The following is a 26270-nucleotide window of genomic DNA, read 5'->3' on the forward strand; positions in this document are numbered from 1 at the left end:
TATGGGAAGCTGAATTTATGTGATATTTTTCTTTGTTCTGATTATAACAATTAATACTACGCTAATGACAGAATAGAATTAAAATTTTCGGGTGCAGGGTTCTCTGGAATCATGGCTGCTATGATGGCTTGGCGGCAAGAGAGAATGCCTTGAATATTCCATTCGCCCCGTAGCAGCATCCTTCGATCATTAAGTAAAGCGGGACAAACACATACCATGTGCTCAATTGACTCCGAGGTGCACCCGAACCCTCTGCACACTGTATTGTCCTTTGAGCGGCGCCAAACTGGTAGATGGTGCAAAAAAGGCCATTCACCCAAAAATCTTTTTTTCCATACTACTGCGTAGGTGCATGATAGGTGTGGCACCGCAACGCCTGGCTTAAACCCAGTGGCTTAACGAAAGTTGGAGGGGCCCCCTGCAAGGTACACAGAGGGCCACTGCTCCGGATTTAATCCAGAGCTGTCCGGTGTGAGTACAGTGCTGAGGGGGCCCCCTGTGTTATGCCCCTGCTTAAACCCCGATAAAACCGTCAAGGCATGTTTGCATTTTGCTAGTTGTGTCGGAGTGAAAAGACCAGGACCTGACTCTTTTTTTTATGTACGTTTTAAGGGCCTGCTGGGGTGGGTCAGTTCCCCAGATTTAGGTTGCGTCGAGCAGTTGCCATGACTGGTCTAGAGAATGATGATGTTTTTGTCCCACTTGGCTGGATGATATTTCTTGCCACAGCATAGCCTCCAGGCTTCCTTCACATGAGGTGCACAGTGTTACACAGCTTGACGAAAGCGCCGGCCCCCACCCCTCGGTGGTCAAGAAGGCCGAACTCAAGTCTTAACCGAGCAGGGGATGAAGATTTCAGTAGACCCCATACTCGCTGGAAAATTCATGTTATTGTCTGGTTTACCATATGGGAATCTTGCCCAGCATAATCTCCTGGCCTTATGATAAATAATTGTACATTTTGGCTTTCATAACAGTTAAGGGAGGGGTCAAACTTGGGCCGGATAACTGCCTCGCGAGCTTCGTTAGTGCTCCCTCACTTGGCAGAGCCTTGGCCCGACAACTCCCTTCTGTTTGTTTCAAAGTTTTCCACATCGCCATGTGAACTGTGTTCTCCGCGGAATAGTAAAGCATTGCTTCGTTTTCGTTTACAAAAGAGCGCCGTTAGCGCTGCTGCCGCTAGCAGCAAATCTGTCGCCTAGCAACCATTTGGGGCGCGGTCGGGAGCCACCGAATACTTGAGGTTCCACGTCATTGCACACAGTAAACGGAGGAGGTCCGCATATGCATTACGTTATCATGGAATACGTTGACAACATTTAATTGCTAATGATTACAATCGAAACAACAACTGTGCATCATCACACCAGCAGCAATTATTTGCAGAAGGGCCTCACAGGCCCGGCAGCACCACGTTGTCAGTGGTGTGTACTATAAACACACAAATCGACGCAATAGAAACTTTTCTTTTTCACGTATGACCGGATTTAAAAGTTTATTTCGTTTGTAATATGTAAAGCCTTCAAATATTAAGATAGGCGCATAGGCCTTTAAAACTAACTATACAATATGAATTGCCGAGAGCGTATGCGTTTTAAAGCGGCCGTGCTCACTGAAGTCATGCGGCGCTGGCGCTCAAGAAACCGAGGTACCCCGACATTGGTAAACGCTGGACCCGGAGTGTATTGTAAGTGAACAGCGAATGTGGTACTGCGGCCCTTGATGGATTGAATATTAGTTTAAAACGGAAGCAAGACTCGACCTACGCATATGGCGTATGACTGGAAACCCGATACGGATCGGTGCATGCTGGCAGAGGGTAGAGGAGGGGGGCGTTGGAACAAAGGTAGGGGCAAGCTCTGCGTGCCTGTTAGTAGGACTCCTTAGTCAGAGGAGGGCTGAGGGCGAAAGGACCGAAGTTTTGCCATAAGGGTCTGAGTGAGGGAGAGGGGCACATTGAATGTCAGTGCAGGATGTCAATGAATGTCAATGGGGGATGTTGGGTATCAGGTGTTTTGACATCATACCTGCGGCTCCGCATCAGAATTCGGTTGTTCGGATAAATCGAAGTGGCAGTCGGAAGGCTGGTAAAAGTAGGCAGTGGAGTGCAGCCCGGTTCTAGAGGCTGGGCCAGACCCTCTCAAGACAGCCCCGCGGCCCATTCATTTCACAAGCAAGAAATGCTCTTTTTCTTAAGGAGAAAAATATCACATAGGCCTGTAGCCTCCCTATCAAAGCCTAATTAATGTCCGGTGTAAACAGAAGGGGCACCTGAGACACGCCACTATATCGAGACTTCAACCTCTGACACCCAGTAATGAAGACATGAAAAAAACGTTATGGCAGAAACAGTGCGAACAATTTTGCCTCTTCAAAAAAAAAAAAAAAGACGAGAAAATGTGAATACCATTAGGATATATATTAGTAGTGGCTTGTTTTATTTCCTTTCTCCTGTGACGCTATTCCTAACTTATGGCAAGTGCCAATAGAGCTATGAAGCGGGTTGAAAACCAAATTATGCGGCAGGGTATACTAAATTATGCAGCAAGAAAAGTTAAATTACGCAGCGCAATGTGGCACATTTTGTGATAGTATTACTTCATTATTTTTACATGTTAACAGTCTTGCCAAAGGTTAAACCTCGTTAGTACCAATTTAACAACGAAATACAGCAATAGGCAACTGAAAACTGACTAGTCAATCTTTGAGAAGCGAATTCCACTGTGCAGCAACATTTTGCTGCATTTTTTGTAACTTTTGATCCAATTGAGCTGGAAACAAAGTTTTTTCTTAAACTTTGCAAATTATGCAGCAGATGATGGATTATGTGACATAAATGGGAAATCTATAATAATGCGGAATATGCTGCATCATCGCATAATTGCAGTGGCCCTGCTTATGACACTATTTTAAGCAAAGAAAACACAAGGAGATGATGGCCGGAGCGCTGAAACTTTTCAGACACTGTCCCCCAGTCACAGATCTGGGTTGAATCCATCATAGTTCTTTAGCTTACTTCGCCACCTCAGTTCAGACGTAGTCATATGCGAATCAGTCTTGACCCTGTTCCTCACATGAACAGTCCAGCCCGAATTGCCAAACCAGGTCTTCCCTAGACTGTAAACCAGCATCCTGGGACCGGTTTCGGGGTAACACCCCTCATCAGCCAGGCTAGCTTGAATCCAGTGGCAGACGACGCCCAGCTCATCCTCTCCCTCACTAAGGACCCCGAAAACACCAAACTCTGCTTCCAAGATGGAATGAAAGATGTCGCAGAGTAGATGAAGAAAAGCTGCCGGAAGCTCATCTCGGAGAAGACTGAGGTCGTCATCCTCGGACCCTCCACCTCCGCCTGGGACAACACCTGGAGGTCTGCTGCCCTCGGGAGCCCACCCACGCCCACAGACCACGCACGGAACCTCGGCATCATCCTCAACTCCTCCCTCAACATGACCCGCCAAATCAACTCCGTCGCCTCCACCAGCTTCAACTGACTTCGCATCCTCCGCAAGACCTTCAAGTGGATACTCCCCAAATGCAAAAAGACCGTCACCCACGCACTCATAACCAGCAGACTGGACTATGGCAACGCCCTCTACGCCGGAATCAACAGAACTCTGCTACACAAGCTCCAAACCATCCAGAACGCCGCAGCCAGACACGTCCTCGGGACCCAGCGACACAAACACATGACCCAACACCTACAAGACCTCCACTGGCTCCCCGTCGAGAAGAGAGTAACCTTCAAACTCCCCACCCACGCCTACAAAGCCCACCACAACATCGGAGCCAAATACCTCAGTGGGAGAGTCTCCTTCCACGCACCCAAAAGGAACCTCCGCTCCACCTACCTCGCCCTAGCAGAGACCCCCCGCATCAACAGAAACAGAGCTGGCGGACGAGCCTTCTCCTACTTCGCAGCCAAAACCTGGAACGAGCTCCCTGTCAACATCAGGTGCTCCACAACACCGCACACCTTCAGGAAGAACCTCAAGACCTGGCTCTTCGAATGAACCGGAGCTGCCCCCCACCCTCCCCCCAGCGCCTTGAGACCCTCACAAGTGAGTAGCACGCTTTACAAAATCCTGATTGATTGATTGACTGAAAGTGAGCAAGGGACCCACATCTGGGCATACCCTGTCAACTTAGGGTGAACAAAGCAAACACAAGGAGATGATGTACGAAGCGCAGAAAATTTTCAAACACTCACCCCCAATCACATATCTGGGTTGAATCCATCATCGTTCTTTAGCTCACTTCTACCCCAGTTCAGACTCAGCCGTATGCAAATCAGTTTTGACCAGGTTCCTCATGGAAACATTCCAACCCAAACTGCCAAGCCAGGTCTTCCCTGGACCAGAAACAAGCATCCTGGGATTGGTTTAGGGGTAACACACTTTATCAGGCAGGCTAGCTTGAATCCAGTGGCATAGTGAGCAAGGGACCCACGTCTGGGCAGTCCCTCCCAACTCAGGGCGAACAAAGCAAACACACTATGCGGCCCCTTCTATAATACCAAAGTGCCCCGGGAAGGGGGGGGCACAAAGTGTGTGCAAACACCATTGCGCCCCCGGGGCACATCTATATTACGACCCCATGAACTGTGTTAAGGACAAGTATTTCCAGCACAGAAGAAGGCATTACGCCGAATCGCGTCTGTAGGGTACCTGCTAATAAATAACTTAATTACCCCACGAGTGCTACATACTACCGAAAAACTATTTTTTATGCACACAAGTTCCCACCCTCGTGTAACGGAGATAGCACCAGTCCTGAGTTTAGTGGCTAAGTGGGAGAAACAAATTAAATTGGAATGCCTGAACCACCGCTGAGTCTTCCTCCATCGACCTAATAGGTCGAATTATTCAAATTCAACGATGCCGAGCCATATGTCTGACTCCTACGGGCACATCGCTGTAAGTCATCCAGCGGCTATGGCGAATCACAACCAGTCATTATGCGCTATAATGGCGCATAGTGACTGGCTGTGTATGCATAACATCTTCAAAAAGAAGGACTACATTAATTCAAGCAAGATCTATAATGTAAACATGGTGCTGCATGCCATTGAAGTGGACCCATTGGGGTAAAAGTAAAAGATGAGACATTTGGCATTGAATAGAACTCGCATAATGGCGGATGAAATTGCGGCACCAGACCAGCCTGACTGTTCTAATGACAAGGATAGAAACACTTTGTTAGTCCTTCATTGGCCAGATGAGAGCCAATCAGAATTGTTCTTATGGCATTTAAACGGATCAGGAACTGTGTTGTTAATGACAAGTATTTCCAGAACAGACGAAGGCATCACACGAAACTCGTCTGTAGGAAACTTGCCAATAAAATAACTTTTAATAGCTGAGTGCTCCGTACTTTAGAAAGAAAAAAATAAATATATATATATATATATATATATATATATATATATATATATATATATATATAGAGAGAGCGAGAGCTAGATACACACATATACCCTGTATAGTAAAATATCCCCCCCCCCAAAAAGGCACACACAAACATTTACAACATCGGCTATGGACCAAATATATGGCAACATGAGCTGGCAACAGCCACATGGTACCGTATAAAGCTTAGAGGGATAGGAACATTTCATACACCCCAGAAAACTAAATGCAATCGGACATAAAACAACAACACTGACTGAATGGTTACCATCAGGTGGCTGCGAGAACTGAAAAAGAAAACAGCAGGTAAGAAACGCCCCGCAGAATACAGAAACGAAGTCCACTATCTGGGGCTGTAAAAAGATGAAGTTGAACAAAGGGCAACACAGGGAAGGCCTATTCAGATAACTAGTCTCAATCTTAAAGAAGGAATATCAGTCAGAAAAAAGGGCCCGGTTGAACCAGCGGATAAAAGAGAGTAAATAGTTGTGGAAGACTGAACACCACAAGTGGAGGTCCAAAAGCAAGGATCACTATAAATAACTGAAACAACCAATGGAGTGGGAGTGCATATAGCATAACAAGTGTGGAGGCCAAATAAGAAAGGTCTCAATAGAAGACAGGGCCCATAAAATGGTCGAAATGTATAATTAAATACAGCAAGAAACCTTTAGTATACCACGACCATTGAGGAGAAAGAACCCTACCTCATCCAAAAGGGGGGTAGGGAGAGAGAGATAGGACGAAAGAGGGAGAGAGAAAATTCCAGAAGCAAAAAGAAATCTCAAATTTACACGGGACAAACTGTGCCCAGTCACCAATTCTTGTGACATAAGGAGTGAGGATCTTGGCGGCACTCAGAATCATCATTTTCCATACTCATTAGTTAAAGGGATAACAAACTCCCAAGGGATTGGAACTTCCATGCTCGCGAGAAATTAAGGAAACCCTCCGGAAAGAATCAGAATGATCACCAACCTCTTTTTTTTTTTTTTTATTAACTCAGAAATAGAAAGTGCAGCGAATATTACAATCACATACACTGTCAGTATAGAGTTACATCATTTAGGATCCAGGCATCCAGCGATCAATACTGCTATTTTCCTTTTTTATCCAAACACCCCGGCCCACCCCACCCCACCCCCCCTCCACTGTATCCCAACAGTATGTTAATACAGCATATACGGATAGTACAGCAGAACATCCTGTAAACAGCAGTGCAAGGCGATATCATAGCAATCTGTCTAACATTTCTCAAGGTTAGGTGAGTTCCAAAAAAACATATATCTAGGTCATATGTGGGTGTGCTAGCAGATAGCCAGTGAGTGGAGCCCAGAAATCGATGGGCCTGGATGTCTCAGGTAACTCCTCTGCATACATGTTCAATTGTTCTTTACAAAATACAAGATCACAAACCCATTTTCTCAGTGTCGGTACAGCTTTAGAAGTCCAGTACATTGCAACTGCTCATTTAGACATTAGTGTGGCTACTGCAACAATGCGTCTATTACATGGCTTGATTTTGTTCAACAATCCTAACAAGCACATTTCAGGTTCACATGCAATATTTTCACACGTCATATCTGATCATGCTTGTACTACCCTACTTTAAAATTTGAATATAGCAGGACACATCCATGTCAAGTACATAAAGTCCGCACCATCCTGAAGGTATCTGGGACACCTGCATCATCACGCAAGCCAAAATTTAACAATCTGACAGGGGTGTGGTATATCAGATGTAGATATTTAAAATGAATAATTCGTAGATTACAATTTGCAGTCAAACGACTAGTCAATTTACAGCACATTTTCCAATTCGCATGTGACATGGGAGGCTCTAGTACAGCATTCCATTTTTCCAATGCCGGGGAGGTGTCCTATTAATTTTCACGTTGTGATGCTGAATATATTTTAGTGATCAATCCCTTACATTTACCACCCTTCAAAACCACTTGTAACGTCCTCAGCATTTGCAGTTCCGTTGCAAAATCCGGCCACAGGACGCGCACCATCACCCGCAGTATGGCGTATATAATACATCTATGCATAAGAATACACTGTTGCCCAGCCTGAAACTCTACCATGGTCAGGAAAGTTCCATTTTGATACATATCTCCCTGTTGTGTAATCCCTGCACTTTGAAGAATATTAAGGGCTTCTCGCTCGCATGCCACTGAGATCCCCGGGTGCACCTTAATTGGCCTATCAGATGCATAAATATACTTTCTCCCCGCTCATTTGGCTAAAGCGTTCCATGCCCATACAGTGCAATCGACTGGGTTAATTTCCCTACTATTGCCGCTAACCCATCTATGCAGAATCCTAGCTGGCAATGGCATCGGATGCACCGCAACGGCCTCCACCCCCAAATGTGGCATGTACTTCTGAGGAAACAGCCAGTAATGCGCAAACTGCTCCTGGGCACACAGGTAGTATAGGCGTATATCTGGTGCCTCAAAGCCACCTCTTTCAAAGGCCAGTGTCAGCGTGTTCCAGCTGCACCCCAGCTGCTTGCCGGCCCAGATTAGTGACAGTAAACAAGTTTGCAATGTTTTAAAAAAGGAGATATTTAACTTAATCAGGATATTGCCAAAAAGATACAGCAACTTGGGAAGCACAGTCATTTTTACAACAGTGATTCTATCCGCCAGTGATAGCAGCAGACGCTTCCAGTGAGAGAGTTGCTCAGTAATTACATTAACAGCCCATAGTTCATGTTGAGCACAGTCTCTGGGTCTTTATGCACCCAGACCCCCAAATATTTCACCAGGTCAGCGGACCAAGCAAGCGGATAATCCGGGACCACCTCTTGAGTACAATGAGTCAATGGAAATATCGTGGACTTTGCCCAATTATCCCCAATCCAAATCGCTTTTCAAATAGAATATACTCCCGCAACAAGGGAGAGAGCTGTGTGTCTGGGTCTCGTATATATAATAACATGTCATCCGCATATAATGAAATGATCAATGGGCGCTGCCTGAACCCCAGTGCGGCCTCAGGGTGCTTCTGACGCATCTTACATGCTAACGGCTCCAATGCCAATGAAAAAAGCATTGGGGACAACGGGCAACCCTGCCGCAGTCCTTTACAAATTGCAAAAAATCTGATACCTCATCCATTTACTCACACATGTGCTACCAGCTTGGTATCCAGCAGCCATTTCACAAAAAAAAGTGGCATGCCCATCCGTCGCAGCATTACAAACATATAGACCCAGTGGAGCAAATCAAACGCTTTTGCTGCATCAAGAAGAACAGCTGCCGCTGATGTCTCTGGATCCAGATTGTGCAATACAGCAAAAAGTGTACGGAGATTATGCACCGTAGATCGTTTAGGGACAAACCCCAATTAGTCCGGGAGAACTAACTTGGGCACCAGAGGTTGTAGCCTAGTTGCTATCATTTTGGCTAGTATTTTAGTATCTAAGTTTATGAGGGAGAGCGGTCTATAAGAATCACACTGATTAGCTGTTTTTTCAGGTTTCAGAAGTGTAACTATCAAAGCTTCCCTGAGGGTAGGGGGAACTTTTAGTAATTGTGGGGCAAGCTCATAGATATAAGGTTCAAAAAACTCGCTGGGGAGGTCGTCCAGCCCCGACGCTTTACAGGTAGGTAGGGACCTGACAGCCTCTTTCACATCATCCTTATCAAACGGTTGAACCAGATATTCACGTTGCCCATTGGACAGCCATCCCAGCGCTATATCGTCTAGGTAGGCATTGATATCTGCCTCAGCTGCCTCATGTCCATGCCCATATAATTTTGAATAGAAGTCAATGAGTATTGTACTAATTTCAGACGTGGAATATTTAACAATGTTGTATTCATCTAGTAATTCAGTAATGTGCTCCTGTCCCCTATGGGCTGACAACCTATGTCCAAGCGATCGACTAGGCCATAATATCGTGCCCTAGAGAACCTGGATTTATGATCTGCAGTCTGGTTATGCTCAGAGAGAAACTCCCTAATCTGGGCCAATACAGCGGATGTCGGGCATCGCTTATATTCACGTTCTAATAAGCAAATTTTATCTGCTACAGTTTTTATTCTGTGCCTGAGATCTCTCAACACACCAGCCTGCGCACCCATACACACTCCCCTTATTGTAACTTTAACCCTTTTAGCACGGCGTAGAATCCGCCGTGGTGCGGATGTTCCCGTGCAGGGGCGGGCGGGGCCGCGTCGGACAACGTACGTGGGCAGTCCTATGGAGGTACTGCTCGCGCCGACCGTTGGCCGACGCACGCAACGAACGGGTTAAATGCCTCCCAGATAGTGCCTGCACTATCCACCAATCCCTCATTCTCCAAGAAACAATTATGGATTGCTACCCCAATTTCGTCCCGGAATACTGTGTCAGCGAGTGAGGAAGGTTGCAATCGCCATTGGAACGGGGCTCTAATGCATGCCGGAATCCTAGGCTCAATCAGTACCGGCGAATGGTCAGACAGCGTTCTAGCCAGGTGCTTTACCCAGACAGTCCAAGGGGCCGCCTCCCGGGACACCAACCAATAGTCAAGCCATAACCACAACCCATGCACTGTGGAAACAAATGTACCTTCCCACACCTCTGGGATGTCGTGCCCTCCATATGTCTATAAGGCCCTCTGCCTCTATTAGCTCATACAAAATCAAAGCCACCTGCTTCCCGCATCTCTCAGAGTCGGTGGGGCGGTCTAGTCTGGGATCCAAACAAACATGCGAGTCACCATCCCATATGACAACTGACATAGGATAAGCAGAAATACGTCTCCATACGTCATTAAAAAAGGTAGAACCGTCAATATTGGGCCCATAAGTATTTACAAACAATCCCATCATGTCCCCCAGCTTACCCCACACAAGTAGTATCCTACCATGCTCATCCTTTTCATATCTAATGAATGAATTTGTATGGAGAAAATGTCTTGACTAAGATCATCACACCCCTGGACTATGCGGAAAATGAGGAGGCCACTCGCACACTGGCCCAGCGAGATCCGACATGCAGTTCCGTATTTGTAGTAAGGTACGTCTCCTGGAGGAATGCAACCTGCACATCTTGCCTATCTAAAAAAACGAGCACATTGCAATTTTTTGGGGGGTTATTCAACCCACGTACATTCCATGTTATTATCTTTATCGTATCACCTATACCAAACCATCACGTTATGACATAGAAATATATTTTAGCCCACACTGCTGTGCTGTAAACTGTAAGCAACCTATTTCTGCTGCAATCTTCAACATACGCCACATACCCCACTCCCCTCAACACCCCTGCCCACTTCAGCAACCCCAACTTGCCAAAGACAATCCAATCAGAAAACAATAAACTGCCCCCCCCCCCCACCCACCCATGACCCGAATGAATAAATGGGGAACACCCATGTGAGGGCACTAGAGTGCATAAGAACCTCCCAGTGATGGGGGGAGGTGGCCGACTGGGCCCGTGGTCTGACACAACGGCACGCCATAGCTCTAAATGTCTCACAGTAGCATCAAATCAAATATACGCATACCTGGTACACGTTACTTCAGGACCCTAATCTCATACTCCTTTCCCACAGAGGGCAAGGTACCACATCAGAGGTTTCAAAGCAAATCAATTTCAAGCAATAGTACAGAACGCTCCCACACATCAAACCACCAGCTTAGGCTGTGTGGAATCCCCCACATATTACAGTCTGACCATAGTTCCCATCCTGAAATTACTGTTCATCACCCTCTGGGTCATCCGTCATGTCCCGACAACGTTTCTTTAGCCGCTTTGCATGCTCCATTGCAGCCTTAGGATTCATAAAAATCTTGGATGCACCCTCCGGACCAATCCTCAGCCTTGCCGGGTACAACATGGCGTACGGGATCTCCTCAGCTTGTAGTAGTTTTTTAGTGGGAATAAATATCCTTTGCGCAGCCTGGACCGTAGTAGTGAAGTCAGGAAAAAATGCAAGCCCATTTGCCTGATGTGTTATCTGCCCTTTTTTCGCGAGCCAGACGAAGAATAGTTTCCGGATCCCAGTAGTTCAGTAGCCTCGCAATGATCAGCGCGCCGCCAGGGATCGATACGCCCACTCCACCACCAACATAAGCGATAAATTATCCGCACCAAATATGTCCTTGATCAGCCCTTCTACATAGAGTTCCATCTTTCCAACATTGGTTGACTCCAGCAGCCCGGTTAGCTGTACATTATTCCCCCTGGACCTTGCCTCAAAGTCTTCGTTCTTAGCTTGTATTCTAGAGAGTACTGTCTCCATGTTGAGAGATTTATTTGACATCTTTTGCACATCAACTAAATGGTGGACACTCTTTGCTCGACCTTGCTCATCATTGTACTTTGTTTGTCCAACTTTGCCGCCATGTCATCCATTCGCAAATTAAGAGCGTCAATTTTACCATCAATTGACTTCAGGCTTTGTTGAATTGCAAGTAGAGTGGATTCTAGGGTTGGGGCAGTGTCCGATAAGGCCTCCGCCTCTGAGTCTGAGGCCGTCTCACCTTGTGAGCGTCCAGTTTTGCGCGTTTCGAATGTGAGGCACAGTTGTGCTTTATCCGGTTTTCCAATGGTGCCAGGCTGAGCGTTTTAGACGGCAATATTGTCTCACAATGCAGCTCAGTCGCAGAACTTCTCGCCAATAATTCTATCGCTCACGCCGGGGGGTCGTCTAGCCAGCAGATCCAGAGGCAGCCCGCAGCTTTAAACTGCTACAGCGAGCAACAACTACGGTCCTGTGCACTGCATTGACTTGCCGTCGCCAGGGCTTGTTGGCTCTGTACTCTAGAGGTCTTCGGGTTACAAGAAGCACCAGCATCTCCTCCTGCCAAGATCTTTGTCCTCACCGCATTCTCTGAAACGTGGGCCTGCATCTTTGGTGAGCTGCTCGAGGTCCTCTTGCGACTCCTGTGCCTTTGGCCTGTGGATCCTCTTGAGGGTCTTCTTTGGCTTCAGTGGGCTCCCCTGCTTGCTCGGGCCTGCTCTGACTCTCCAGCAATTGGTGAATCCATTGGACGTTACTGGTCCCAACATTGCACCTTTTTAGTTTACCACATCTGTTGCTGCTGTAAAGGCTTGTTGGTGTTCCAGCCGGACACCGACCCCCTGGTTCTAGACTTCCAACATGGGACTGCTCGTGAACGGCTCCTGGTCTTCCACAGCGTCGCCTGGTCCTCACAGCTGCAGCGACAAGGTCACCGTCATCACTCCTGCATCTTCCATCATCGGCCGTCATAGCTCTTCCGTGCCTCCTGGTCACCTCCGTGTGGTATAGACTCTGACCCCTCTGCTTGCAGGTTCTTCTCGTCAAGAATCCACCATTGGATTCGACCGGACTCTTCCACCTTCTTCGCCAATGGCATCTTTCCTGAAGTCCTCCATTGTGGTCTATGGAGGTTTCCGACATCACTTCACACTTATGTACCCAGCTTCCCTGGTGTAGGTACCCTGGTTCCTGTGGTATCCACGGGTAGGGTGGCTCTCCAACCTTCTCTCTTCCACAGGTTTCTTCAGGGTCCACTGGAAAAGGTCCTTCTTGAAAACTGCAACTGCGACTTTCTCATGGACTTGTATTGAGCACTCAGCTGTGTTTCCACTCTGTACATAGCTTCTGTGGGGTTCCTGGTTTCCCCAGACTTCGGAGTCTCTTGGTCCGTGTCCCAGTTTGCATTCCACTTCTTTAGTATATGGTTTGGTCTCTCCCTGGAGACCACTGTGTATTTGTGCTTACTTACCTGTTTACATTTGAAGTATTATGTGCATTTGTGTTTATATTTCTAGAGAGAAGCTATACCAATAAGTTACTGAGTGTGTATAATAAATAGACATATTTGTATAACCACACTGTGTGATTCTTTTTCGTTTAACCTACAGTATATTATTAGATCTGGTGAAACAAGCTGATTTACCCTCCTTGTGGACTAGCCTGAAGGCTGCTCTCCATAGCTACCACTTAGACTGTTTCTATGGTTGTTTACGATCACTAAAATCACCATAAGGATTGTCTGGATTAGTGCAAGGTGCTTCACTTAAAGAAGTGTGCAGCATATATCAAGCCAGCCTCCCACAGTGGGCAAATGCAGTTCTAGAGTCTCAGCTGCCCTCCAAGCTATCACTGTACATGAAGCACTTTCCTCTATTGGTGGTCCATGATGTGAATGAAGATCCGTTACAGTAGATGTATCTAGGCCACTGGCATTCTGCAGGTCTAAATACAGTGCAAAATTAGTGTAATTGGGAGGGGGATGTTTAAAATATACATCCATCCTCAATAGTGGGCTCGACGACCATCTATGCCTCATGTACTGGGTCAGAATAAGAGCCTTAAAAAGAATAGAGTCTCTTCTGGTAGTGGTGTTGATACAGAGATCTCGGATTAGCGTCACGCTACATGACAACTGATTGCACTTTAGTAGACATCAGTCTAATTTGGGACAAAGTCAGAACCAAGTCTTCGACTGACAATGGAGGAATCTGTGCTACCATGGTGGGAACCGGCATGCATTATGACATTAGCATGGAAGTCTGTACCAAAGAATGCATGGGCCCGGTAGCAGGTCCTGAGAAGACAGTCTGGCATAGGTGGCAGTCCCTTCGGCCGAATTCCTACCTAATTCATCTGAGATACCTGGGGCTTGAAGGCATGCAAAGAGTGAGCCAGAATTGTACTAAACAACTGCAGCATGGAATCCTTGAAGTCCACGATCTGCTGTGGAGTCGATGACGGCCCAGGAAAATCAGGGTGCATCAGGACCAATTGGGGAATGATTTCTGAGGACTTAAAAAGGGTGGGATTTTTATCTTGTGGCCTCATTCCTTTTTGTAGGATTTCCAGTGGGATGGGGACAAGCCCTGCTTCTTCATCGTATACTTGTCCCTGAATTTTGATTTTGCCTGACTGGGCCTCTAAAATGGAGTGGGGATCTATGTTTCAGGTGTGACATCTTGTGGTCAGCAACAGCATTTCGCCTTCAGGTCTGGATAGCATTCAGGTGCATAAGTACACACTTCTCTCACATCTTGAGTAGTGCCGAGAGGCCAAGAATCGGAGACCAAGAACCAAAGACCCATCTTGTGCAAGTCTGTGACTGACTTCTGCTTCTTGTCTCAGCATGGCTCGAAGCCTTTCATTTTCGGAGGGCATTTTGTTCCCTAGCACACTGTTTGAGAATTTAGAAATAGTCAGATGAAAGACAAAGTAGAAAGCAGGGCTCTGCATATGAACCAGTAGGCATGGAAAGAAAGGGGCTGACATCTGTGAACAAGGGTGGATCTTATAATCTGCCCTGCTCTGTCACTTGGACGAGATATGGACTCAACGCCGAGTGCCACGACATCCTACCATGAGAGGGAGTACTGATAGCAAAAATGACCAGATCCAATCTGGTGCCTGTAGGTATTTTTAAGGTGAGGAATCGAAGATTAGAAGCATCCAACTGAATGAACTTGCTGATGTCGATCACAGGCTTGTTAGACTGACGTTCATGTCAACCTATTCAGTAATCTTCAGATTTTGACAGACCAAGCAGTCCCCTTTCTTCCTTTTCAATTTCAAGCTAGACTTTATTCTTGTGAAATGCCTTAATCATCTTCGATTTCACTAATAACTTTTATCTCAATTTGATCCCATTGTTTCTCTGCCATTTTACACATTTATAGATGACGCAGAAATTATTATTAGTCTAGAATGGCCATTTAGTCTCTCAAAACTGAAGAACCCAAAAATGCTCAAAAGTGAACTAGACCAAAGAGACATTGAAAAATGCTCACACGCTTGGCAGTTCGGTCTGGACTGTTCCCATGAGGCACAGGGTCTAGACTGAATTGCGTATGGCCAGGTCTAAACTGGGGTGGCATGGTGAGCAAAAGAATGATGGATTTAACCCAGATCTCTGGACTGGGGGGAATGTTTTGATTTGATCTGTTCTGCATTCCGTCAATTAACCATGTCTCTTTTGCTCACACACAATTTACAGCACCTTTTTAACCTTCATAAAAGTGCTGTGGCCAGTGGCAGCTTCTGTAAGTGAAGATACTTAAGAAAATGTACCTAGTTGCAACATTTTTCGACTGCTTATATTAGTGCATTAGCCTGGTGTTCACAAGAATTTGGTGCAAGGCTTATTTGCTTGCTGTGAAAAACTGAGGCATAATTGAAAGCAAGTTTGAAACTTCAGCAAACTTTCCGAAATGAACAAATTTGTAAGAGGTATAAAACTGGTTTTGGAATGAAAAAAGGTGGACTAGAAGGAGCGACAGCAGATGTCCTGACAACATCCATAAATAAAAATAGTCCAGAAAAACTAAATTGATGAAAAAGTTGAATCAGGTAGCATACATGATGGCGTGACCGATTTTCCAACTGGGATAAGAGGAATCGTAGATGCACACATGTTCTGGTCAGTGGTGGATGGCACGGATCGGGGTGGTGGGGTGGCGGGGAGGAGGAAGGGGAATGTAAAAAAACTAAAAACACTTACCTTATCGCCGTGTCCCGTGTCTCTGCTCTGTCTCCTCAGGCTGAACAGCGACCAGGAAGCACACCCAGGATCCCCTGAAAAAATCAGAACGCTGCAATGCAGCATTCTGATTGGTCTGAGCACCGTGGTTCGGTGCTCAGCCAAGGAATGGGGGCCTGGGCATGATTTCCATGCAGGCTGTAATGCAGCCGGCATGGAGAACATACAAGCATTCATGTGCACGTGGAATGGGCAAACCACTCTACCTCTGAGAGCAGAGCAGCCCCCACCCCCCGCCCGCCAAGCAGCTGTAAACAATAATATGATAATAACAAGGTATTATCATTTTATTTTTCCTTTCGTCACACTGCTTAAAAGCAGTGGGCGACTTTCCTCTGCCTTAGCGGAGGAGCCGCCACTGGCACAACATGGGCTCTGGTGTTTGGTACAGAAAATGATGTTCAATATCACTTCAAGTTTAGCCTTTGGCAAAAAAGCTGATGAAGGAATGCCGCTGAAGTGCAGAGCATACAAGAGTGTCCATAAAAAAAACATGCATGAGAGAACAGTGACAATCAGCCTTCCATGTAAAGCACAATAACACTGGCATATAAATATACTACACATAGGCCTAAATATATGGTGCTATATCACCTTGTGGAGGGACAAAGTCTTGTTTGTACAGAAACCCACACAAATTTCGATACTGTTTAAACAACATCTCAATGACGCACAAGGACCCCCTCTTGTGATTATTCAAGTTACCATCTCATCTGGTTCATCACAATGCATATTGATAGGAAACAGGCTTTTTATTTTACCTCTTCAAGGGCATTGCCTTCAGTTTCTACCACAGGGCTGATGGAGGAGCGCTCTCTTATTTTCTTAATACTACTGTAGGTCTATGAAGAGAGGAAAAACAATTTAGCATACTACAAATGTTTACCTAAAACAGTATAATAACAGCAATAAGATATCAGGACATCTCAAAATATGTCTAGAAAACACAAACCTTTCATTCATGTGAATTTGGAGGTCATTTATTATTTATTATGTTCATTTCAATTTAATTGAAAAAATTACTTACTTTCAATAACAATCTTTCGGATGCCTACTCTATCTACCTGCAGATTCCTTACCTGTTAAATATTATCAGGAGCCAAACCGGATCCAGAAACTTTTCAGAGCTCTCCTACGCCTCAGGGGGTGCTGGCTCCATCTTGATGCCGGAAATGGTACCCCAGTTATGTCACTGGAGCTTTATTGCACCCACCCAGATATCAGTTCCCCTTCTAATTTCTTTCCATGCCCCTTAAAGGCAGAGGCGAGGAATGACAGATCAATCATAGCAATGCAGTGCATCAACTAGATGGAGTAGTTTCTTTTCTGTAACTCCAGTTCTGTAGTAGGGGTATCTCTGTTATAGTCATAATCTAGTGAATAGTCCCGCCCATGTGCGCGGACCCCGGAGCAATAAAAAATAATCTCTAAAAGGTGACAAATCATGCAGACCTGCATACACCTTTAAGAGAGAATTTAATTTAAAGACAGATAATGCAGCCTATACCCACAGGCTACACTGTCCAGTACTTCAACTAGAATTCCACCAATATCCACAAACAGCACTGCCTGTCCAGTTTTTCTCCACATAGGAAAAAACCCTGCCTCTACCAGCAAAAGCCTCTGGAATGATAGAGAGGAAGGAGTGGACAGACAAGCCCCATAGGCTGCCATTATGTGGCTTGGAACAGGATACAGTGCCTTTAAGAAAACTTTCCAGTTTTCCAGAACTTTCCCCAGTATCCCAGAATGCCCAGCAGGTCCCATTTACTTTCAGTTCTTTTTGAAGGCGTAGCACGCCAGACCTGTAGCATTCTTCATATGAATAATTATCTCTCCACCGGGGAGGAGGGCGGGCGCTTATGACTATAACAGAGATACCCCTACTACAGAACTGGAGTTACAGAAAAGAAACTACTCCTTCTGTAGTAGGGGATCTCTGTGTATAGTCATAATCTAGTGAATAGAATGGCAAGCCCATCCCCACACAACAAAAGCGGTGGAGAACACACAAGACACTACCACTACTGTGCGAACAAATTTCGCAGCGAAGCCTGCCCAACCTGAGCATCTGCCCTGGCATCCGTGTCCAGACAGTAATGCGCAGCAAAAGTATGGACCGACTTCCAAGTGGCCGCCTTACAGATTTCCGCAATCGGAACATTACGCAGCAAAGCCGTCGTGGCAGCTTTGCCCCTGGTGGAATGAGCCTTAGGTTTACCCCCTAAGGTCTTATTAGCTTTTTGATAACACAACTGTATGCAGGACACAATCCACCGAGAGATGGACTGCTTAGAGGTCGCAAGACCAGTCCTGACAGAGCCATAATTAACAAACAATTGGTCAGACCTACGAATATCCTTGGTCTTATCCAGATAAAATTTCAACACCCTACGGACATCCAGGGAATGGAGAGCCCTTTCCGCTGGTGAAGAGGGATTCTGAAAGAACGTAGGTAAAGTTATGGTTTGATTGACATGAAAGTCAGAGATAACCTTAGGAAGGAACTTAGGGTGAGTACGCATCACAACCTTAGCAGCATGAAACACAGTATAAGGTTCTTGCCAACATAATGCCTGAAGTTCACTCACCCTGCGGGCCGATGTAATGGCCACCAGGAACGCCGCCTTCCAGGATAGGTGCTGCAATGAAGCCTTGTGAATAGGTTCAAAAGGCTCTCTCATCAGTCTGGACAGCACCACATTCAAGTCCCAAGAAGGCGAGGGAAGTCTGACAGGAGGGAACACCTTCTTCAAGCCTTCCAAAAAATCCTTGACCACAGGAATCTGAAAGAAGGACGTCTGTGAAGGGCACTTCCTGTAAGCAGTCAAAGCAGCCAGATGAACCTTAATGGAATGGAAATTAAGGCCAGACTGCGCCAGATGCAAAAGGTATGGAAGGATGACATCTTCCTTACATGTTGTCGGATCAAAGTTCTTGGACTTACACCAGATACAGAACCTCTTCCACTTGTAAGCATAGGATGTCCTAGTGGAAGGTCGCTTAGACTCCTTCAGAATGTCCATACAATCGTCTGGTAGATTCAGATGACCATATTGCACTATTTCAGGAGCCATGCCGCCAAACTCAAAGACGAGAGGTTGGGGTGCACCATCCGCCCCCCGAACTTCGTGAGAAGGTCCGGCCTGCACGGCAATCGCATGTGAGGAAGGAGAGACCGGTGAAGAAGGTCCGTGAACCACCACTGCCTGGGCCACTCCGGGGCGATCTGGATCATCCGTGCCCTGGACTGGGACAGCTTGATGAGCACCGCCGGAATCAGGGGAATGGGTGGAAAAGCGTACAGAAAGCTGTTCGACCAATCGATCCATAGCGCATTCCCCAGCGTCCCCCGCTGGTAGTACCTGGATGCGAAGTCTCGGCATTTGCTGTTTTCGGCGGTGGCGAACAGATCTACGTCTGGAGTCCCCCACCTTGCGAAGACTTCTCCTAGTACTTCGTCGTTTATGACCCATTCGTGGTTTTCCTGAATCAGCCTGCTCAAGGCGTCCGCCTGAGCATTCTGCACCCCTGGCAGATGCGTGGCCGTAATCGTCAGTCCTCGGGCCAGCAGCCAGCGCCAGATCGCCTGCGCCTCCTGCGACAGAGTGCGCGATCTCGACCCCCCCTGCTTGTTGAGGTAATACATCGTGGTTGTATTGTCCGTCTGTATCAGCAGCGAGTTGGTCTGGAAGGACGGAAGGAAAGCCTTCAGTGCCAGGAAGACAGCTCTGAGTTCCAGGAAATTGATGTGGTACGTCGATTCTAAGGGAGACCACTTCCCTTGAATCTGCAGGTCCCCGGAATGCGCACCCCAGCCCTGGAGAGAAGCATCCGTCACCACATTCGTCGTGGGAATGTCCTTGTGGAAGGGAACCCCCTGGAGGAGGTTTTCCGCCGAACACCATCACTTCAGAGACTGACGAGCATGTAGAGACAGTCGGATCTTGTCGTCCCAAGAGCCTGTCCTCTGATCCCACTGATCCTCCAAGCACTCCTGCAGTGGTCGCATGTGTAGGCGTGCGTGCGGAGTGAGGAAGATACAGGAGGCCATCGATCCCAGTAGAGACGACACCTTCCTCACAGTCGTCGATGGAGCAGTCCTGAGGTCCTGAGCCTTCCGAAGGAGTGATAACCGTCTCTCCTCCGAAGGAGACACGCTTGCTGACCTCGTATCTATGGAGGCCCCCAGGTACTGTATGCACTGTACCGGAGACGGGACCGATTTGGACATGTTGACGTGTAACCCCAGCTTGTTCAAGAGCTCGCACGTCCATCGGAAGTGTTCTTGCGCTTCCTCGAAGGATGACGCCTTGATCAGCCAATCGTCCAGATACGGGTAGACAAACACCTTGTTCCTCCGCAGGTGTGCCGCCACCACCGCCATGCACTTCGAAAAAGTCCTGGGAGCAGACTTTAGCCCGAATGGCAGTACTGTGTATTGATAGTGATTGGCGCCGACTTGGAATCGCAGGAACTTCCTGTGCTTCCGTGCTATGGGCACATGAAAGTACGCATCCTGTAGATCTATGGCACAGAGCCAGTCTCCCCGTTGCAGCTGAGGGTAAATCTGGTGCAACGATAGCATGCGAAACTTCTCTCTGCGAATCCACTTGTTTGCTTGTCGCAAATCCAGAATGGGCCTGAACTCGTTCTTGTCCTTCTTGCGAACGAGGAAGAACCGAGAGTACAGACCTCTTCCCCTTTGAGACAAAGGTACTTCTTCTACCGCCTTTTTTCTCAACAAGATGTCTGCCTCCGCCTGGAGCTCCCTCAGCTGGAAGCGAGAGCTGACCGGCGGAATCGCTGGAGGCGGGCTGATGAACCGAAGACTGTATCCATTGCAAACAATATTCAGCACCCACTTGTCCTGAGTAATTTTTCTCCACTCTGCCGGAAAAAATTGGATGCTTCCCCCCACTGGAGTGGGTAACGGTTGAGGGGGAAGTAACAGCTCAGGGCCGAGACCCGGCCGGGCCCTTGTTTGTGGTAGTAGCCTGCTGGCCTCCTCTACCCCTCTGGCGCTTCTGGAAGGGCTTGCGGAACTGCTGCTGTTGTGGCTGCTGCTGTCCCGAGCCCTGCCCACGCCCTCGGCCCGACGACCCGAACCTCCTCTGGAACGGTCGTTTCTTTTTCTCGGCCTTCTCTAACCCGACGGCCGTCAGGGTTTCCGCTTCAGCCTTCATGCGGGCCATTTCATCGTCCGCATGCTTCCCGAACAGGGTTTCCCCCGAGAAGGGCAGGTTGGCCACTCTCTGCTGAACCTCCGGCTTGAGGGACGTCAGGCGCAACCAGGAATGGCGCCGCTGGTGGATGCCATGACAGTAGGCGTGGGCGGCCAATAGCGATACATCCGCCGCTGCGCTGATCGTTTGGTTAGAAACCAGCATGCCTTCGCGCACCGTCTCCAAGAAGTCCTCCTTCTTGTCTCGTGGCAGGAGGTCCGCATATTGCTGCAGGGATTCCCACAGGGCCCAGTCGTAACGGCCCAATAACGCCCCTGCACTCGCCGCCTTCATCGTGGTGGCGGCGGTACCACACACCTTCCTGCCCGCAGAGTCCAGCCAGCGGCTTTCCTTGTCCGGTGGCACCGTGGAGGCCGGGGCGGTCGCATGTTGTTTTCTCGCCGCCGTCACGATAACCGAATCCGGCTTCGGGTCCCCTCTCAAAAAGGACGGATCCGACTCCGGGGCCCTATATTTCTTCATGAGCCTGGACGGAGCGGCCTTCGCTGTTGTGGGAGTGAGGAACAGTTCCAAGGCTGGTTCCACCAGTCCAGGCACGAGAGGCAGGAGGAGGCGAGACAAGTGTCTTTTATGAAGCGTCTCAAATATCACGGACGTCGTGGGTGTTGGAACCGTCACCGTGATATTCAGCTTCGCAGCCCCTCGCAACAGCACCTCCTGGAACGAGACCAAGTCATCCACCGGCGACACCCTAGTCCCCGGGGAGTCCGACAGCGTCGGGGAAAGGTCCCTGTCCGAGGAGCGCGACCTGGACCTATACCTCCTGCGGCGTCGTCTAGAGTCTGACGAGGATCGCCCTCGGCTCCGCGATCGTCGCCTCCTGTGAGAGCGGGAGCGCGACCTCTTCGGCTTAGGCCTGTCCGCCGGTCTCGCTGGTCCAGGCGACCGTGGGCGTCGTGGCTTCGGGGTCCCCTGCGGCGGAGTCGGGTACCGTGGAAGGGAAACCGACCTCGGGGGGACCGGCGGCGGTCCCGCAGGAGTGTGTGGCAGCAACAGAGGCTGGGGTGGCGGAGACAGAGTCCGCGGCCGCGGAGGAGGCGGTGGCGGAGGTGGAGACGGTGGTGGAGGAGGTGGCGGCGGTGGAGGAGGCGGTGGCAGAGGTGGGAGAGGAGGAGGCGACGGAGGAATCCGAGGCGGGGTATACACCACCGAGTACACCGATCCCGGCGACTCTCTCTTCCTCGACGTCGATCTTCTCCTCGACGTCGACCTGTGCCTCGACGGCGATCTTCTCGGCGTCGATCTCTTCTTCGGCGTCGATCTCCGCCTCGACGGCGACCTCCGCCTCGACGGCGACCTCCGCCTCGACGGCGACCTTCGCCTCGACGGCGACCTCCGCCTCGACGGCGACCTCCGCCTCGACGGCGACCTCCGCCTCGACGGCGACCTCCTTCTCTTCATCGACGGCGAGCTGCGATCCCTCGACGCCGACCGCCGACGCCGGGTCTTCACTCGACGTCGACCGCTGGACGAAGCCGAAGATGGCGTCGTCGCCGACGACGCCGATGTAGTCGACGGCGGCCTATTCAGGTCCCTCGACGGCGATAGTCGACGCCGCTTCTCCCCAGAGCCCTGGGGAGACGGCGAACAGACGGTGGTCATCCTCCTCGACGTCGCCGTCGACGCCCTCGACGTCGACGGGGAGCGGGAGCGCTTACTGGTCTTCCTGCCCCTGGGGAGCCCCCCAGAGGCCTCAGTATGGGCCAAATCAGCCCCTCCAGACCCACCTGGTGCCTTCAGTCTTCGCTCCTCCAGAGCTTGAAGTCTGCTCTTCATCCTGTCCCTCAGGGTCCTGGCTGAAAACGAGTGGCAGATGGTACAGCTTTCAGGCACGTGGGACTGGGGAAGGCAAGCTATGCACACCTCGTGTGGGTCAGTTTTAGCCTTCTTTCGACCACACTCCGGGCACTTGTCGAACAAGCCAGGCATGTTGACAGTACCAGCTACTAAACACAAGAAAAAGTGACAAAAATTGCCAAAATCTCAATGAAAACCTTGAAAAAGGGAGAGCTCAATGCTCCAGGGTCCTGCTAGCAGGAGCCGGAAAAAAGAACTGAAAGTAAATGGGACCTGCTGGGCATTCTGGGATACTGGGGAAAGTTCTGGAAAACTGGAAAGTTTTCTTAAAGGCACAGTATCCTGTTCCAAGCCACATAATGGCAGCCTATGGGGCTTGTCTGTCCACTCCTTCCTCTCTATCATTCCAGAGGCTTTTGCTGGTAGAGGCAGGGTTTTTTCCTATGTGGAGAAAAACTGGACAGGCAGTGCTGTTTGTGGATATTGGTGGAATTCTAGTTGAAGTACTGGACAGTGTAGCCTGTGGGTATAGGCTGCATTATCTGTCTTTAAATTAAATTCTCTCTTAAAGGTGTATGCAGGTCTGCATGATTTGTCACCTTTTAGAGATTATTTTTTATTGCTCCGGGGTCCGCGCACATGGGCGGGACTATTCACTAGATTATGACTATACACAGAGATCCCCTACTACAGAAGGGAACCTTTTAAAAGAGGCCTATTGTAAGGAAACGGGCCATTAGCTGTGTGGCCTGCACACATAATGGGCCCACATTCACCCCTTCACTGGGAACCTAAAACCTCATTCCACCACTGACTTCAGCAACCATAATCCATCTGCACTTATGATGAGTAATCAAGCATTGCGATCATGTGCTCACATTATCATTAATTAACCACTGCAACCTTTCAGGGATATGTATAACCATCTGCATTAACAACCATTTTACTAATGCATGGTAAATAACCTCTATAAATAAAGCATTGTTTTAAACATTGTGAATAATACTTTTAAACAAATTGTCTAAAGCATTGTGAAAATACACCATGTGTCTTTGTCTGCTTTTAAAAACCTACTAGCCTGCCCAAAGGACAAGTTACTCACCTTCAGTAACAGCTTATGCCCCCTACCCGATAGGTGGGTAACCGTAGAAGATGTCCAACCCTCTTCCTCGGTACTTACTGGCTTCCCTGAGGACGGAACCCAAGAATCGTTTGAAGAAGGTTTCTGCTGCAAGACTCGTCTTCAGTATCCTCCCAAAAGACTCATTTGCCCCTGGATACTGGAATCTGCTGTTGGCTGTGCCGGACTCAAGACAAGATTGCTCCTGCTAGGAAGGTTCCTACTGCAACTTTGTCTCGGTGCTCCACAGCCATCCTGCAACATCTGGGGTAATGCATCCTCCAGAGTCACAAGGACTCTGTATGCATCAAGGACAGATGGAAGGAATCTCCCTTGCAGTGAAGGAGCTCCCCTGCAACTGCACTTCACCGTATTTAAGGCTCTACAACTTAGGTGGTGATTTGGTAGTTCTGCTGAGGCCTGAGCTGTCTTCTGTGCAACTTGGAAGAATGCAATCCCTCGTGGAGCTGCTGAAACTGCATCCATGTGCACCACGTCTGTCTGATGTTGCCAAGGCTTGCTGACTCTCCAGTCCAAAGATCTTTGAGCAGCAAGAAGCCTCAGCCTCAAGCATCTCCCTGCTGCAAAACCGACTTCCTCCTTTATCTCCACGCGGGCCTCCATCTTTGCTGTGCTGCTGAGGCCTCCTTGCGACTCACTGTCTGAGGGTACTCCGGGTCTTCCATTGATTCCTGATGGCTCTCCTGCTTACTGAGGGCCGGCCCTGACCTACCTGTGATGGAGGAGTCCCTCAGACCTTGATGTTCTGCAACTAAGCATGATTTCCCACAACACGTTTGTTTTATTGGTCAAAGCTTGTTGGCGGTCCTGCTGGCCAATGACCCTTCTGCCATCTTTGACTGGTGTGGGGCAGCTCTTGGATGACTCCTGTGCTCCTGCATCGTCACCTGGGCTCCACAGCTGCATCTTCAAGACCTCCGTGCCACAGCAAAGTACCTCCAACAAGGACGACATCGTGCTCCCACTTCTCCTGGACACCTCCGGGTGGTTTGGACTCTGTCCCTTTTCTCTAAAGGTACTTCTCGTCCAGGATTCACGTTTGAGCTCTACAATGATGTCCACGAGACTCTGTAGGCGCCGGTCGACTGAGACCCTCCAATGACTTCAACTGGCTGTTCCGACACCACTTCGCACATATGCACCCGTGCTTCCTGGTGTGGGTATCCTAGTTCCCTAGGTATCAAAGGGCAGGGGTGTACTCCAACCTACCTTCTTCCAACTGCTTTCCTCAGAGTCCTCTGGGAAGGGTTCTGAATCTGTAAAACTGCAACTGCGACTTCCCCACGCTATCTTATGGACTTTATTCTGGCGTAACAACTCTGCACCTGGGCGCCTAGTGAATCCTAGCTACTTACCTTTGTTGTTTTCTTGCTTCCCCTGGTCCACAGATCATTGGGTGGTTGTCTCGTTTAAGTACTTACCTGGCATTCAATTTTTTTGGTGTATGGTTTGGCCCCCCATAGGGGCCCATGTGTTTTATGAGCTTTACTTACCTGATTTGAAATATATCTTATTGTGTACTGATATCTTCGGGTAGGAGATATACCAAAGGATATCTAGTGTTGTGTGTAAAAAGTACCTGAGTATTTTTCAAACACTGGTGTGGTTCTTTCTTGTGTAATCTTCACTGACTGTGTGGTAAATGCACCCGCTTTACATCCACACGAAATAAGCTGTTGAATCTCTCCACAGCTACCCCTTGAGAGCTTTGGTTATAAGGGACCTTTTACACTATCACTAAGAGTTTCCTGGACTCAGTGCAGGGTGTATCACCAAAAGGTGTATACCATATACTAAGCTAGCCTCCTACAACAGGAGGAAAGACCCAAACAAACTCTCAGTCTTATACATGTTACACATAAGGTGACTAGCACAGAGCCATTCAAAGAATGTCTGAAGACTTGTCTTAAGAGGTACACATAAAGCTTCAGCTCCTTTCTCAAAAGAGGAGCAACTGAGGTCATAGGCATACAACATCACCTTGAATCTAAACGGTTTAAACCACAGAAGCCAGCTGGGCTAGACAGAAGTTAAACAGAGTTGGGCCGAGAGAAGAGCCTTGATGAACCCCGACCGAAAGAAATGTCAACCACACAGATTGTCCTCTATTATCCAGGAACGATATAAACCAATCAAGGCCTAAGCCTCCAAAACCCTTAAACGTGCGAGGGAGTATAAG

At 48.3% G+C, this 26270-nt stretch overlaps 1 protein-coding gene across 3 annotated transcripts in view; it reads right to left on the bottom strand.

The window, feature by feature from the left end:
* The window catches only part of UBR2 (ubiquitin protein ligase E3 component n-recognin 2), a 1393714-nt gene that overhangs the window by 533550 nt on the left and 833894 nt on the right, over nucleotides 1–26270 (bottom strand). For all 3 annotated transcript variants that reach the window (XM_085612829.1, XM_085612828.1, XM_085612830.1), the window contains one exon: nucleotides 16669–16749. In XM_085612829.1, coding sequence (XP_085468955.1) covers nucleotides 16669–16749 — 81 coding nt within the window. The remainder of the gene's footprint in view (nucleotides 1–16668; nucleotides 16750–26270) is intronic.

The sequence above is a fragment of the Triturus cristatus genome, chromosome 6 (genome assembly GCF_964204655.1).
Source record: "Triturus cristatus chromosome 6, aTriCri1.1, whole genome shotgun sequence".
In the NCBI taxonomy this organism is placed as follows: domain Eukaryota; kingdom Metazoa; phylum Chordata; class Amphibia; order Caudata; family Salamandridae; genus Triturus; species Triturus cristatus.